We start from the raw sequence: 17554 nt of genomic DNA on the forward strand, positions 1-17554 counted from the left end.
AGTGGGGAAAGTAACTGATTGACTAAGCTGGTAATGCGCAGAAATATTAGTGCAAATGATCTGACAGACTAAATTTATTTGGCAAAAATGAACATTGTGTTGTTTGCAGTGAGCTCCCATTGTTGTGCATCTCCGTCTGCTGTCCTCTGGCTCATCCCACTGCTGACCACCGATGTGATAGTCAAAGCTTGCATTTGTTAATATCCAAACAGTCATCACAGAGGAAGAGACTATACTGCTAGATGACTGACAAATGATCAACTGTGCAGAATTATGATGACATTTGAGTCATAGATTAAATCAAATTAAACCTATAATCTTTCTCTGAATTATTTGCAATACAATCCTGAAGGAGTTGTTCGCATTCTGCACATGCTCTTCCTTTGCTTAATTGCAATGGTCAAGGTGCCCTTGTGCAAGGCACTTAGCTCCCAGCAGTTCCCAAGGAGCTGATCCGTAACCCAGCTGTGAACGTGAAGAAGAACACACGTTCAGCAAAACCTGGACAAATAAAGGTCAAAAGAATAATCACCATCATTGCCACTAACATCATAGCACTTGAATATTCTCCTGCTCCCCTCTTTGCCTCTCTGCCAAACACCCAGAACAAGCTAATTAAATCTTCTGTCAGGCATGGAAATCGCTCTGCTTTCATCCTCCCTCCATTCACGTCAGTCACATCAGGGACATGCATAATGACACGTGTTTTAGGGCTGTAATTCCCTAGTGCGTGTTAGACATTTCTCTCGGATCGCCCCCGCCTGCATGCTAATCACTAATGTGGCGCTGTTTTCTGACTGCGGCAGTGTCTGTGTGTTGCACTTGTCCAAGAGGGACATGTTTTGAAAGTGTCCAGGAGGGTGTGTGGCAGCTTTGTAGTGAAGTGAAGCTGGAGAGTCACTTTGAGAAGCTATCCACATCAAACAGCACCACCAAGACACACAGGTTGTAGGAAACACACTCACACCTACACACAGACACACACACACAGACACACACTCCCTCAGGGCTAACGCACTATAGGGCTTTCAAACTTACCTGCCACTCGTCCAGGAATGCACACTTTCCCAGGAGACTCTTTGTAAGAGCAGAGTAAGAGGCCAGCTTAGCAGGTTGAGTGAAAAGCCGTCAAAACACTGACAGGATGCTGTGTAAAGAACTTAAATTTCTCACAGCGGAAGAATTAACATGCCTGCTGCTTTATGGAAGTGGTGATGTTCCATGTCAAATGCATGGCAGACATGCTAGTACAAATTTACATGTTTGCACACATTTGTACAGCTCATTAGAAAAGGTGTGAATGAATCTGTCATCTGCGTGTGTGTAGTAGTGCTTCTGTTTTGCTCCTCTTGCTCCCAGCATGTGTGTGTGATTAAGCGAAGATGTAATGAATAGGGACAGTGCCCTGTTGTTTGGCCATAGAGTGCTGTTTTCCAGCTGAGAGAGCCATTAACCTGTTAGGAGGATTGACTGTGAGATTACACAATCTGCCCTGACCAAAACACAGACTTCTGGCTTTTGGGAGTGTTTTCAAATGTAGCAATGAATCATAACTCTTTGACGGGAAGGCAAACACAGACATTTGTTTGTGGCTATGTTACAAAAGCAGCCTCTTTTCACAGAGTAGAGGAATTTGCAACCACTTGTTGTGCAGCCAGGTGTCTAACACAGTAGTGTCTGATTTGCTTTCAGTGAATGAATCAGGTAGTATTGATCGTTTAGTTAACAAAATGTCAGAAAATAGTGAAAAATTCTCGTTATAATTTCCTGCAGCCCATGGTCATGTGTTCAAATTGCTTGTTGCCCAAAATCCAAAAATATTCAGTTTAAACTTATGTGTGACAAAGAAAAGCATTGAGAAGCTGGAACCAGTGAATGTTTGGCATTTTTGCTTGAAAAATGACAAAAATGGTTGATCGTTGCAGCTAAGTTAAAATAACAGTGTTTTGTGTGTGTGTGTGTGTTCTTCAGACCAGTGCGGTGCTGTGTTCAGGAGGTTGCGCTCTGCTGGCTGTCAGCTCCCTCTTAGCCATCATCACCATCTTCCTGCCCAGTGGAGGATGTGAGAGGAGGATCTGCACCCTGGCTGGATACATGCAGATGGCTTCAGGTCAGTACAGACATGAATACACACACAGCAGCATACACACACTAATACTGGATACAGACAGATAGTACGGAGGACTTTCTTCTCACAAATAGCTAATAACAGCTTGTTAAGTCCTGCATCTGCTTAAAATTCATCATTTCAACACTCTGCATTGCCCCTGTGCCTCCCGAGCACGAGGCATTCTGCACTATCTCATCTTCCTTCAGTAGAGCCTCTCTGCAACAAGCCCTGACAGTGCTTCCTATTACCAGAAACAGTAAAAAGAAGCTGACTTTGTTGCCCATCAGTCAAAACACAAAAAAACAAAGGAAACAACTGGAGGACAGCTGCTGCTAGGCAACCAGAGTCTGCATGGCACTCGTAGGGGTGAACTGCTGAAGGGAAGGCGAGGGTAGATTTAGAGCCTGCTGTAAAAAGACAATTACGCCTCCTTAACACAGGTCATTGGTTCAGGGCTACATGTGACTTATCAGGCTGCCGCTTTCATTCAAACAGAGAAGTAGTCTCATAAACAAAGCATGGTCTTGTCAGCACTTCGGCTTTAAAAACCCATAATACACCACGGCTCATGTCACTGCTCGGTAGCGGCCTTCACACTCTTGCCTTGTGCATCGGACCATTTTAATGGCTGTTGGTACAAATGTGAAGCATTTTTCTAATGTTAAATGAGAGGTTCATGTGTGCTTTAGTTAAAGCAACATATTTTCTTATACGTGTCGCACCTTCACATTTTCCGTTGAGATACTGTGCATTTGCACTGTTAAAGATAAAATAGCTGAGCAGCAAGTCAAAAAAATGCCGTTTTCTGCCTTTTCTAAAGCTATTCATGCACCTCTGATGCCTTTTTGATTTAGTAAGTCTCAAGTCACTTCATCTATCCACTCTGTTTTTCAGGTCGACTGATTCACAAACCCTTAGTTGTTTATTTTTCCCTCTCTAATTCATTTGGCGTCAGCAGCAATTACGTAGCCTGTATACTGAGTAGCTAATTTGAATCCCTGCATGTGGCATTTAACTAAGCATAATTAGAAGCTGAATTAATTGGGCAGGTTAAATCTTTATTGACAAAGCCGGAACTTTCACAGGGCATGGTTAATGGTGTGTTTTAAAGTGGCGCTTATTGCTAACAGTCAGACCCTCATACTCCTCTGTCTGACTCCACAATCAGATCAATGTTGCTCTGGGAAGATGAGAGGGAGTCTGCAGCAAAGCAAGAGTGCTGAGCCTCTTGTGAATGTGTGTGTGTGTGTGTGTGTGTGTGTGTGTGTGTGTGTAATCCTGTTCTGTGGTGTAGAGCTGTGTGTCTTTCTCAGTGACAAACTTTGCTAAATAACAATGCAAAGCGAGGAGACGGGCCTTTGTTCAGTTTCCAGGTCGACTCTTGTCTAGATAGACAGAGGTTTCACAGAGAGCCCACACAGCCCTGAGGAGGGCAGATCAGAGGAGTGTTTGTTTTCCCAGCAATGCAAGTATGTGCATGAGTGCTATCAAAGTGGCCTGATAAACTGAAACAAGTAGATTAAGAACAATGGTTTTCGTTAGAGTGTGCATATTATCAGTGTTGCTGATGCCTGTTTTTACTCCCATGTTTTCTACAGTATCTCTGACAAATGAGGCAAAGGAGACGTGTGATGTTGTATTACTTCACTTACAGTATTACAGTATTAATATAGTAGTAGTTACTGTATGAGGGCTGAGTGTCACAAAAATAAAAAAAGAGATCACATATCAAATAGGAAGGGAAGGGGAGGTTTATGAAATGTTTGTGAAATGTAAGCAAAACATACACAAAATGTATGGGCATAAATGTCACAGTTTTGTGGGTGGAAAGTTAATTTGCATTTTTAAGTTGATAGGATTGAGTAATGCAAAAGGATTTTAGCTAGAGATGCAAGAAAATCATCATGTAGTAACGTGGTAGAAATTATTGCATAAAAATTGGCAATAGGTGAAAAGAGATTTTTTTTCATTAGATATTGGGTTTAATTACAGTCAGTCATGTTGTCAGGATTCATTGCTGTAGTCTGTTGCACTTATGACGATGTTGCAGATGCATGTGGAACAGTAACAATATTGTTTTCATAATATCTGTTTGCTATATGTTAGCAGTATTATAGTAGACCGGTGGTTCACAAAGTCACTGGGGTGCTTTAAGGACAGTCTGAGACAACGGAGCTGGCCAAAAGGATGAGGGTTAGGGTTAGGGTTAGGATTAGAGTTAGGGGTTAGAGTCCACCTCTAAAACTGACACTTGCTTTACAACATTTGCTGTATCACTTTTACTACATAGCTAGAACATGGGAGGCACAGCCCAGGAATGTTTGTACATTCTGTCAGAAGTAGAAGCACGTAACCTTGTGTCCTTACATTCAACAGTTCTGCACACACAGCAGAGGGCTTTTCGAGGTAAAACTGCCCAGCTCTTTGCTTTCTCAGGCCGGTGGTCCCATGGGTGAAGTCCAGAATTAGATGTGAACTTGCTAACCCCTCCACTGGTTTAGCTCAGCACTATATCAAGTGGTTCAGCTCCTGCGCCACCGAGCGCTGCCACCATCAATGTTTTACGCTCCGAGAGAGGGAGGCAGAACATTTCTGTGTGCCTAGGCGGGGAGCTTTTTCTCCTGTCATGCATATTTTATCGGCCTGTTCTTCTTAGTGGTCAGGATCCATAGGATTGGATGGCTCTTTGATTCGAGCAATGTGTGTCTGTGTGTGTGTGTGTGTGTGTTTGTGTGGAAAGAGTGAACAGAGAAGGAGACTTGCATAGACAGATTTACTTATCAGGGTAAAGAAATACATGCAACCATTACTTTGCACATAATTTTATGCATATTATAGATGTACAAACATGCACAGGTGTAAAAACACACAGCTGCAAGCTCACAAACACACCCACTCATTTATTTCATGAGTGTTACTGAATTTTATTTGAATTTCTGTGTATTTAACTTTCTAGCATTCCACTCCTGGGTAACATCAAATCTACCCTTCATTTTTGCTTTTTTACTTCAGTTCATATGCTGACAGAAGCAGCTGAAGACCACGTTGGGGTTTCGTCGTGCAACAACACTCAGGCAGATTCTCACAGTGCAGTTATCTGTTCAGGGCTGAAGACACGTCACACTCCGCTGAGTGTACAAGCACTCACTGCACAGACAAGCGTAATCTCAAGCTGCTTTCCTCCAGGGTTATAGCCATATTAACATATGGAGATCATTTACATTACATGCTCACACGAAAACGTTGGAGAGATTTTATTTGCTACCTTGATTGCCTGTTGTTTTCTCTTTTTATTGATATGACTGCCAGTTCAAAAAATGTTTTAGTGTGAAAATGGTTCTTTGGGAGTCTGGCAGGTTGAGGACTTAAAAGGTATACACCTAAAGCTGTGTTTTTCTGCTCTTGAAAGAAATATGAACCACAGAGTGTTTTTTTTTTTCTTACCTGTATAATCGAAGATGTTTGTGTTGCTCGGTCTGGAGCAGCAGCAGCTTGTGGTGTTTTGTTGTTACACAGAGAGATAAAAGGAGAGCAATGGCACTCAGTAATAAATGGGGAACCACAAGTGAAATCTGGCTCTGCTTTGAGCAATGAATTTGGCAGTGCTATTTGGTGACATTTTTTAAAATATGAAACCCAAACTGTTTTTTTTTTTTCTGATAACAAGGAACCCTGTAATTTAAGAAATATTTCATGTGCCGCAACATGAAAGTTTTCTTGTATGCTTCCCAAAATGTCAAGATCTTATTGAAATTCTTTTACCACAAGACTTCACACGTTGAGGAAAAAATCAAGTTTCCCAAAGTGGAAGCTTAGAAAAGTAATTTTTCATCTTAGATAGACATGAAGTCCTGAAGTAATGGACTTTTTTATGCTCTGATTTTCCTTGTTGATGTACAAAGCCTGGTATGTTATCTGAACATATTCTTTGCAGCTATCAGTGATTATAGTATTTCAAATTCTTTATGTCAGTAGTTCACAACTTTTTTGGCTTGTGACCATTTTAAACAAAGCAAACTCAACATATTTCTATGAGCTGTGAGCACTTTAAGAGCAATCAGATTTTTAAAATATCATGTACATTTCCATATTTATATCCTGGGGCTATATTGGAATATCTTTGAATGATTTACAGTAAAAAAAACCCCCTCTTTATTCATCTTATACTGACCCTTTATGCAACCCCTCAGTTCAGCCTCTGTCTGAAACAGGCCATTTTAGCTCCCGTCTCTTTAAGACTCCCCTCCCGATGAGCCCACTCTGTTCTGATAGGTTAGCTTCCAGAAGCTGCCCCTCAGCAGACTTCTGCTGGCTCCGGAGGCTACATCAACAAACCATGAAACAAACTATAGTAGAAGGATTTCATTTCTTTTTCTTTCTTTCTTTTTGAACCCGAATCAGATCCAGAATATGTGAGTGGACAACGCAAACAACCTCCAGAACAATCATAGAAACAACCTTAGCAACAAAGACTACAGAAAGGATGGCTGTTAGTGGCCATGAGTGAACAATCTAATGTCATCATGAGGAGGAAGTAGAGGTAACTTTGCAAGCAGAGCATTCAGAGCAGGTTGAAGCCCTGGCTTTTGGCTTGCAGGGAGCATTTTAACATACATTCACATCAAGTTTTGGAACTTTGACCATGTTTAACATAGTCACTCAACATCATAACAGTATGAAAATAACAGAAAATCACAAAAAGCATGATATATCCCCTTTAAGTCAAGAGGTAAAACTTCAGTATTTCACAGTCAGTTGACCTGAAAATGATGACTGATACATGATTTTATATAGGAGATATATATATTCAGTATATATATTTTTTCTAGTTAGTTAAGTATCCTGCAATCACTCAGATTTACTTTGGGGCCCTTTACAAGTTCCCAGGAACAGCGCTGGGCTTTGAAGCCAATTTCACATGATGGCCAAACTGTGGAATTACAACTTCCAGGTCCACCTTTGGCCCAAAAAGCATTTTTCCTGCACACAATCATGAGAAAAGGAACGGCTCTAAAACAGTGGATACATTTTTTTGAGCATCACAATCCCCGCAAAATGACTCGTTTCACATCAGAATTTGATCCATTCGGTCCGATCACATTTCAAAAGTCTAGAAGAGCCACACGATTGAATTGTTTTATCCACATTCAAGTAAGCCAGAGGGCTAAACTAGAAGTTAGCTATCTCAGCCTGCAGAAGTTTCTAGTGGGCATGCTCTATGGGTGCATTGGGCCCATAGAGTTGCACAGTATGTTTTCATCCAGGTCTTTACATTGGGAAGTGGCTTTTTTGGCTTCATGCACCACTGAGCAACTTTCATAGGAATGAATGGAACCCTCCGACACTGTATCCAGTTATCTTTTTGGCCCCTGACCCTTTAGTGGGAAACCACTGATTTACATCATTATTTGATATTTGGTTCATTGTGTGGAGAGGCAGGTTGAGTTGCTCATGGACACTTGGCAAACTAACCTCTTGTTGTAAAACAACTTGAGAAACAATACTCTTCTGATATCTGCAGATATCACAGTACTGTGTCTCAGCCTCAGGACTATATTTATATCAAAATCGTGACACTTCGGCTGCTCTTGGCCATGAATGAATGGATTTTGCAGTCACAGCAGAATGAATGAAAATGACTCTGTAAGGGAATGTTATCATTTGCTCAGTGGACCAACTTTTGGCTCAAAAAGGTTTCCAATTTGCAGCTAAACTCCATCCAACCCCAGCTGCACCCGCTGAATATTTCCCTTTGAAGATTCCCCCTATGCGACTTTCTGAAACTGTGCCTTCTTATCTGCATCCCCATCAGAGAGAGTCCTTCAGTGTTTTTACCCCGACGTTGGCTGCTTGGGAAACGAAAGAGAGCGTGTATTTTTGTGTGTGTGTGTGTGTTCCCTCAAGCACATACACTCACATCCAGTTTCATTGTGCTGATGCTGAGGAAGCCCGGCCTGCTGTGTCAGCTTTCCCTTGGGCAAAGCTGCTATGCAGATGTCCTCCGAAGCATGGTGATGAAAATAGGAAGTTGCTTTGATCAAAGCACCTGCTGTTTTATTTCAGTGCTGCTGTCGCCGCCGGAGCCCATATGGTACCTGTGCCAGCTGTCAATCATTTCTCTGATACAGATGAATACATTTTCCATATCAGGCTGGATTAGAGCTGCAGAGTCTATTAGCAGAACATGTCCCTCCAACAATTAAATTACACTTTGTGTGTTTTCCTTTCATCGCTGCGAAAGGGAGGATGATTGAACCATCATTTATGTCACCATCAGTATTCTGAGTAGTTTTCCTCTAAAAAGTCTCAGACTGAGTGAGAGAACTTTTCTTAGAGAGCAAACATCACTGAAACATTGTTTGATTATCTCTGCCATCTTTGAACCGCTTCCAGCTGCCTCCAGGCATAAAATCTAGCCAGTGCTGTCCAGTTTTCCATATTTCTGTGTGACGGGGGCAACTTTGGGTTAAGCTCCGTACTCAAACTGATGTTTTTGAGTTTTAGTCTTTCATGTCTGTTCAGGAGGCCTCTGCTCCACCCTTCAAGCTGCTTCCCTCTCATTTAATATGCTGTGTGTCTGAATGTGTGTGAGCACTGCTGTAGTAAATCCATGCTCCTTTTTCTGACCTATCACTCCTTCCTCTGCTTTTTTCTTTCACTCTCTTTCTCTCAAAGGAAAAATTCACCACTGTGAATATGATGATTTCTTAAAACTAGGTCACCTATGTTGAAGAAATGTGCAATTATTTTTGAAATCGGTGCCCTATGACTAGAGAAAACTGAGAAAAAGTTAAAGGGGAATCCTACAACAACCAAGATGCATTGTGTGTGTCCTGTCCAATCTACTGACGGGTGCGTTTATGGGATGCAAGTTTCAGAGACAAAGTTAGTAAGAAGCATTATATCTCTTTACTCATCAATTCTGGATATATTGTACTGGTGTGCAAGGATTGGTACCAGTGTGATATTCAGCCTTGTATCATGAAACTAGTTTTCTTCCAAATATGCTGATATTTTAAAGTATTTAGTAGTGATATTTTAGTAGTGATATTTTAGATACTTTTGCCTATCACAGGTGTAACATGGTAGACGGAGTTTTTTTGGAGACTCACCTTTGACAGTTTTTGAAGGCTCCACTACAGAAAATGAGGAAACTTAGTTTGTAGTCTAAAGCAGATCTCCAAAGTCTTTGCCAGCAAATCATTGGGGAGCTCTGGGTGCAGGCAACATGGAGGGAAGTTAAACATTGTTAATTTGCATATACTATTCACATTGTCTTAATCACGATCAGAACCCCAAACCTCTTTCTGCATGTTCTCTGTCGATCACTGGTATTTCATTCTGTTTCATCATGCGTCGGGCCGGCTCGAGGCTCTCACACGCCTCAAAGTGTTTTTTTTAGTAGGGAGTCTAGAACTTTTTCACCACCGAATCTCACAGATCTACCAAAGAAATCAAAGACAGAAAAGTCAATTTAACTTCTACACACGCTATGTTTTGTCTGTGTGTGTGTGTGTGTGTGTGTGTGTGTGTATGTGTGTGTGTGTTGACAGAATGTGACCCAGTTTAGATGCAGTGTGATGCTGACATTGTAACCTCTTCACCTGTGACTCACAGCATGCTGACAATAGACATTCAAGGAGTCTTGTCAGTCACAGTGTTCGTATGTTTTAGTGTCACTTTTTATTTAATCAGAGCTGCATCCTGCACACACACACACACACACACACACACTCACACACACACACAGTCTAAACATTTTCTCTGAGTTTGCGCTCTAGTTTTACAAACTTGTTAATTAAAAAAGATGGGAGCAGATTTACACTGGAGAAGCACCACACAGCCTTGTCTGCGAACTCGACAAAGCATTTACAAACATGCAACATGTTTGATTCATTTGTCATCTGTGTTACAGCAAATGGACCCAAATGGATAAACGAGGCCTAATGTCTACTGAATCAGCCTGTGTGTTTGTGTATTTGCGTATGCTAAGCTCACTCATTGGTCAAATCTGATGTCTACTGTAATTATGAGCATGGCGGCACTTGGCTCTGCTCGCTCACTGATACATTACCCACAAAAACCACAGTAATTGGCCCACCAGTCAATTAGAGCTGGACTGTGATTAAGACTGAACTTTCATGCTGTCCAATTCATCTACTTTCTTTAATTTACTAGAGAGCTCTCTTACAGACTTTGCATTGAAGCGGCTGTCTCAGATCAACAGTTCTTTTTTAAATCTATCTTTAATGTTGCCTTTTGAAAGCTGTGCTTTGATATTTTTCCTCCACATCAACTCTTGTGAACTCGTGTGAAGAAGCAAGAATACCGGCGTGTTTCAGAGATTTTGTCCTCTGATATTAATGTTCTTTACAATATTAATTAACCTTCCTTATTATCTGTATATGCTGGAAACCCTTATTACTGTATCTCTGAAACTGAAACTGCCCAAGCGTGTGGTTACGCCTCCCTGAGTCGTATCACGGTAGCAAGCAACAAATGACATGTTGACAGGAGGAAGATGAACAGAGCTTGAAAGGAGAGGAGGGGGAACAGCAGCACTTTCTTTTTTTGTTTCTTTTTTCCAGTGGACTGGCTGAGTCCTTTCCCTTCTGTCAGATGGAGAAGAACCGTCGCAGGGTCCAAAAACATGTTCGGCTGTTTGTTATTCCTCCCCTTTCTCCCTTCTCTTCCTGTTCTTCCGTCATCCTGCCATGAAAGCCCCGGTGAACACACTCACATTCGCACACAAACACACTCAAAGAACTAGTGGCTATGCATATTGCATGAGTCCTCCACTTCTGAAGGCCTCTCTGCTTTTTTTTTCATTTCGCAACTTACAGCAGAGATGATGAGGTGGAAGCCAGATTCTGCACTTAAGGGCTGCTTCCTTTCTTTACTGCAGGAAAACAGACCAGAAGCTGCTTATAGGAAACCTGCGACTTAAAGATGCTGTGTGCTGCAGTTTAAATCATCAATATGTAATTCTGTAATATCTTTGTGCAGTTGAGAGCAGGAAATTAATGAAACCCATTGCCTATTGATGTGCTAGTGTTTCACTGTAGTCAGACCACGTTTCCCATAAACCCTATGGCTTTATTTTACTCTCCGCTTACTTGACTTTGCTCTGCATGTCTGACTTTACAGAAGACGTTAAACATTTAAACTCAATAAAATCTGAAGTTTACTCAGACCCAACAAATGGAAAGTTTTGGGAACAGTCTTCATTAAACATTATGTTTGTACTAGATAGTCTGACTGCAAAGGGAACTGAATTGTCACCTGTGCTAACACTCTGGTGTGTGCCCTCGATGTTCAACTTGTTTTTTACTAAATCTAAGTAGATCTAGAAGCTTGCTGGTTAGTCACGCCAACAGACTGGCTCACTAATAGTCACTGTAATACAACTCTACACACAAAGTAAGTGTGTGTGTGTCTGTGCATCTCCTAGGAATTCCCACTAGTGCCCATTTGATATGAACAACAGCCTGGATGACTCATTGTTGTGTCTGTGGTTGTTGGATTGCAGCTGCTTTAGTCCTCCACACTGGGCCCTCAGCCGTAAACATACACACACACACATACACACACACTTGGATGAATGTTTGTGGGTGTGTATGTGTGATGTGTGTGTGTGTGTGTGCGTGATTATGTGTGCTTTCCTTTCAGTTTCATTTCTCCTATGTCGTTTTATCCTCCTCCCTCTCATGTGGTGATTGATCCTCCGCTCAGAGGCTTCTCTTGAGTGCGCGGTGATGAGTGGGAGCCGGTGCCGCGTTGTCATGTTTTTGTTTGTGCCATCTGTGTTGTTGGGAATTAGCTTTTTGTAGGCAATATGAAGGGTTGAGACCGCCGGTACCTGTCACATACACACACACACACACACACATACGCACACACAGACACACACAGGCAACATGATTGATTAGGCAATGCTGCACAGTTGCTATTGCTTTGCTTGTGTTCATGACTTCCTCATTTACATGAGACAAATGAATGTGTTTGCTCTGCTAAGTGAATTAAAAATACTGCTTTTGAGGATTGTGTGTAGGTGTGTACATGGCGTGTATGCTGACCAACCTATTGTTCCTGTACAGAATGTATACTGGATGAAATCAAGTTGGGAAACAATGGTATATCAAAATCGTGACACTTTGGCTGCTCTTGGCAATTGTCCTATCTATTTTATAACACTGACAATCACAGCTTTACTGAAGCTACATCAATACATTTCAGGTTTGAAAGGTTTTAGCAGAATTTGCCCCTAAATCATCTTAGCAGTTATGTAATGAGAGAACAAAAATCAAAAACTAATATCTATGTTAAAGGAATAGTTCAACATTTAGATCAACATCACTCTCATCTGTCAGTTAAATATGAAGCTACAGTCAGGAGCCGGTTAGCTTAGCTTAGCTAGACTGGAAGCAGGGGAAACATCTAGCCATTCCATCCAAAGGTAACAAAAACCACATACGAACACCCCTAAAGTTCAGTAATTTACATGCCATATGACTTCATGCCAAGCTAAGCTAAGACATGAGAGTGCTATCCATCTTCTCATCTAATTATCAGCAAGAAAGCAAGTAAGCATATTTCCCAAAATGTCAAACTATTTCTTTCAGTATACTAAAGGGGAACAAAAAGCTCTACAGTTTAAGGGTAAGCAATCACAACTTAAGTGCAGCAATTTCTGTTATTGCTGTGTACAACGCTGATGAAAAGCACACAAAATAAGACTGAAAAATAGTATACTGTTTGGAACTAGCAGGGACTGTTTTCTCTGTATGTGCCGTTGCTGATCCTGCAGGTCTGTGCAGAAGAAAAGAGAAGAACAGTAGCGATCCAGGACACGTTTGAGCTTTCAAGTGTCACAAGCAGCACAGGCAGAGAGAGCTGTAGAGGGAATCAGCTATCAGCAGCAGCAGGGCGACTGGAGACTGAGTGTACATTCAGAGTCAGCTGGATAAGAGACACATATCAGACAGATTCAGTGAAGATGGTGGGGTATATAAAGAGATAATCATGTGTAGTAAGGCATTGGTAAAGGGCGCATCACCTTTTTTACGAGCAGGCAGAAGACATTAGGACTGACAGGAAATGTTTAGACTCAAACACAAAGTGGTTTTGCCCCCTGAGGATTGCTATGAATCACTTTATTCTCCTTTTAAAAAAAATGCTTTGCACTTAATGGATGTTTGTTCGTTTATTGCTATGGTTTATGTTAATTTGATGCTGAAGTTGCCGCATCAACATTTGCGATGAAGCTGCACCTGGTCCAGTCCTGAACCACCTGATGCATGCATGCATGCAGCAGCTACACTTGATGCATTTGCAGCAACATGATGATCCTCAAAGGCAGAGTCACGCTGGAATGTTTTACTTATGCATCACTTCTGTACCTCAGGAGTTTGAGCCTATAAACACTGTACGTCAAGTTGAATTGATCCACATATCGCAAAATGTAACGTTAGTTCAGGCAGAGCAATGAAGCCATGCTTGTATTGTGAAAACCACAATCCCTGGGTCATATCCAGCTGTCTTCTAACACCCAGTTATATTCCTGCAGGTGCTTCTCATGTGCTTTTTTTTGGGTAGTGTTGATTTATCCAATATTTAGTGATCACATATATTTATAAATGGGGATTAGTTCTCCCAAAAAAGTCCTAGTTGCTGCTTGGATTATATGAGAGCTCATCAAAGAGTATTTTCATCTTTGTTCAGTTTTTGAATTGTGAACCCTAACGCACCAAATAGTTAACACAACTGGTAAAGAATCGTTGTCTTTACATTTTCACACGTGTTGCACAATAACTTTTAGGTTAAGACAAGCAAACTTCATCTTGTTTAATCAGAATAGAGATTTTAATGCACCACTCAGTCTCTGATGTGGAGCTGATGAGGCATGATGAAGTGATGAACACACAGCTGCTCTCAGTGCTTTCACATGTTCGGTGAAAAGTGAAAGTGAGACACGCCTGTCTGTCCGCTCAGCCTGGAGACCTCAGCATATTACACCAGTGAAAAATGGCTTTTTAAGATTATAGAAGCCAACTGACCTGGAGAGAGAGAGAGACTGTGTGTGTGTGTGTTTGTGTGTGTGTATTTGTTGTAACAGATTCTAACATACCTCTCCGTCTTTGTCAAAAAGTGGTACCCACAGGTGCATGTTGCTCTACTTGACACACACACACACAGACACACACACACAAATACACACCCATGAAAGTAGAGAGAGAGGACTCTTGACCCCTCTGGGCCCCCATACAGTTGGCCCGGTGCCTCCTTAAATCAAACACACACTCTTGGCCCTTTTCCACACACATGCTGACTTGGTTTGACTCTGTCTGAGTTGGTGCATCAGCCTAGCACGGCTTGGATTTGCATCTCCATGCAACAGGGCTACCCTCTTGAAGGTGTGTCTTTAACTGATGATGCGCTTGTCTTGAGTCGATGATGATTAAAAGCAGCGTCCTCTTTAGCGCTGTTTACCGTGGCACTGTGTTAACGGTTGTTGGTAGCCAGCTATTTATCGTCATGGATTTTCAGGCTGTTGTTATGATTTTTGCTTGAAAAACAGTGACGGGGTGACGAAATGGATCTAGAAAAGGAAGCTACCATTTGACGTTTGAAGAGAATGGCGAGAGAAAGAAGAAGAAAAACCAATATTGTGCTTGCGTACAAGTATAGGCTCAGCCACCAACAACAACTCATTGTTCAGACGGTGTGTAAAAAAGTTTCTTTGTCATCATCTTCATTCGGTTATATCTGTTACTATTTCGTGTACTGGATAGGTTTGGCTGTATAATCTGTATCTACATGTAACTAAGGTGGCTAGCTAACATAAGTTGGCTTCACTGCCTTCGTCCTCACAGAAATGCAGGTAGACAAATGGGTGAGTTCACACACGTCCGGAATGTTCTCTCTCTGTCTGACTTACACTGTATATATCACACACACACACACCTTTGTTGTCGGCCCTAAAGATGTGTATCTCTGGCTCTGTGGAGGAAGAGGATATGATATGTGCATCACTCTCTGAGGTTATTTGTAAGCAGCTATCATATCTCAGCATGAAGGTAGAGCTCAGATCAGTATTCTGGGAGAGACCACAGCACACACACACACACACACACACACGTAGGTGTTGTAAAAGCAGTCAGTTGTGGATGGTTCTTTCTCCGTACATCAGGACCAGAGTCGCATATTATTCTAGGCCCGTCCACATGTACACACACACACTGACAGAATGTAATGATTTCATCGATCATTTTTGTAATGAAATCTGTCCTCATGTTTTCACCTGCTGATCCACTTCTTCCATGCTATCGATCTATCTGGAATTCGAGGTGTGTGTGTGTGAGTGTGTGTGTGTGTGTGTGTGTGTTTACTTCTATAAAAATGACACATGGGTATTTATTTATTAGTATTTATCTTGAATTACTGGAAGGAAATGGCTTTATTTTCTCAGTGAGAGCTGCATATGGCTGCTTTTTAATGACGTTTCCATTATTTTGTCCAACTCCCTGACCTGCAGAGGACTTTCAAGTTAAGTGTAATAAAGAAAATGTGTTTGTTCTTCATGATAGTAGCATTTTATGAAACCCAATAAGGTTTGTGTAGCGACGTAAAACAAACACACCCTCAACCCATACAATTTCCTCCTAATTGATATGTCGTGTGTGTTTTGGGCTGCTCCTGCAGCTCACGTTGACTGATCTGCTGATGGGATGGATGCTCTCAAGCTTGTGATCTAATCTGTTACAGCAAAGGAGTACACACAGAAGATAGAGAGGATAGTAGAGAGAGAGAGAGAGAGAGATCTCTGTCTCTCCTCTCTCTCTCTCGGTCCCAGCACATCCCTCACCTCGCTCGCCTCCCTCTGATTGCAGTTTAAAGAGGGCACCTCACAGGAGCACACAGACAGGGGAAGAAGACAGATGGGGCAAGCAGCCCGTCTGGGACCAAACAGATTAAAGCACTGGTCGCCCCACCAGCCTCTCATGTTCATTTCATTTCTCTCATCGTGTGACTGTGGGGTCAAGATGAGGCTGCCGGGCAGGAAGTGAAGAATAAGATGGGATCACCCTGACAGCCACATCCCTCAACCACACCCTTTATTGTATGTTTAATTGTCTTGTTTTCGTACCCGACTTTGGCTCAGTTGTCACTGGGAAACAAAACATCGTCCTGTGTTCGGCCATGTTTCATGGATATTCTCTCATAAACAAACCTCTTGCCACAACCTATACTGATTGACTTTCAAAGGATAATTCTGATTTATTACAATGTGGGTCTTATTTTTGTAGTTTTGGCTATAATTCCTATCTGTAATAAAAATATTGTACTGTTCAAGTTAATTGGTGAGATCTGGGAAAATCGCTAAAATGAAGTCAGATGGGGCATGAAACATGATCATACAGGTTGTAAGTAAAGCTACAGTGTAGCCAAACATATTTGGAAGAAAAAAGTGAACAATGAAATGATTAACTATAAACATCCATCACAGTTTACATGTTTGTGGATGTTTGGAAAAAACATTGATGGATTAACACGCATAAGATATTCTCATGTTATGTGTACATCCCTTGGTGTATTTATGCAGAATTGACACTGGTTTCTGCCTGACACTATTTCTTCTGTAAATCCTAACATTGCTTATTTTGTTGAAAATGAGTCTCGATGTTCTCATGTGAACACAGAGCAGCAACTAACTTACTGTCCACTTGCGCAAGGAGATAAAAACTCTTTACGCAGAGAAAAATCACTGAAGGGTGCTGATTCTGAGAGGCAGACAGGTGAGACAACCTGACAGTATCAAAAACATGACGTATTCATAATATGTTCAATAAAACACCAAAAATGTCCTGTGTACGGAGATGGTTTTTTGCAGTTTATCATCAGTCCTTGATCATATCAATCATATCAATTCAACTGCTGTAATTGTTTCCACACGTTGCAGATCAAAGTTTTGAAAATGTGATTCTGCATCTGTCAGTGTTTCTATATACAGTATGCTGTTTGTTCTAAACATGTTTGTTCATACATACATGTATGCCCCCCTCCCACACACACACACGTACACTGAAAACCTGTTTGTTTCCTGCTTCGGCATGGTGATGTCATGTGTTCCCAGATCTCAGTGATGACTGTGTTGTTTAATATCGTCATAACTAATAGAGACAATGACTAAAACTACAAAAATGAGACCCAAGTTGAAACAAACCAGACTTTTCTTTTAAGGAAGTATAATAATAATATCAGTGAGGATTAGTATTTTTTGTGACGAGGTGTTGGAGGCTCTGAACATCCGTTAATCACACCTCTTGTAAAAACTGCAAAGCCTAATCACATAATCCGTCCAGCTATTTTCTCCATTATCCCCTCTCGCTGACAGGCAGATACAAACAGCCTCAGTAGAGGCTAATACTGTATCAGCGGGGCTGA

At 41.5% G+C, this 17554-nt stretch overlaps 1 protein-coding gene across 1 annotated transcript in view; it reads left to right on the forward strand.

Moving 5' to 3' along the window:
- LOC137195314 (LHFPL tetraspan subfamily member 7 protein) overlaps positions 1–17554 on the forward strand; it is a 94319-nt gene that overhangs the window by 23903 nt on the left and 52862 nt on the right. The window contains exon 2 of the mRNA XM_067607577.1: positions 1972–2110. Coding sequence (XP_067463678.1) covers positions 1972–2110 — 139 coding nt within the window. The remainder of the gene's footprint in view (positions 1–1971; positions 2111–17554) is intronic.

Source organism: Thunnus thynnus, chromosome 13 (genome assembly GCF_963924715.1).
Source record: "Thunnus thynnus chromosome 13, fThuThy2.1, whole genome shotgun sequence".
Classification (NCBI taxonomy): Eukaryota; Metazoa; Chordata; class Actinopteri; order Scombriformes; family Scombridae; genus Thunnus; species Thunnus thynnus.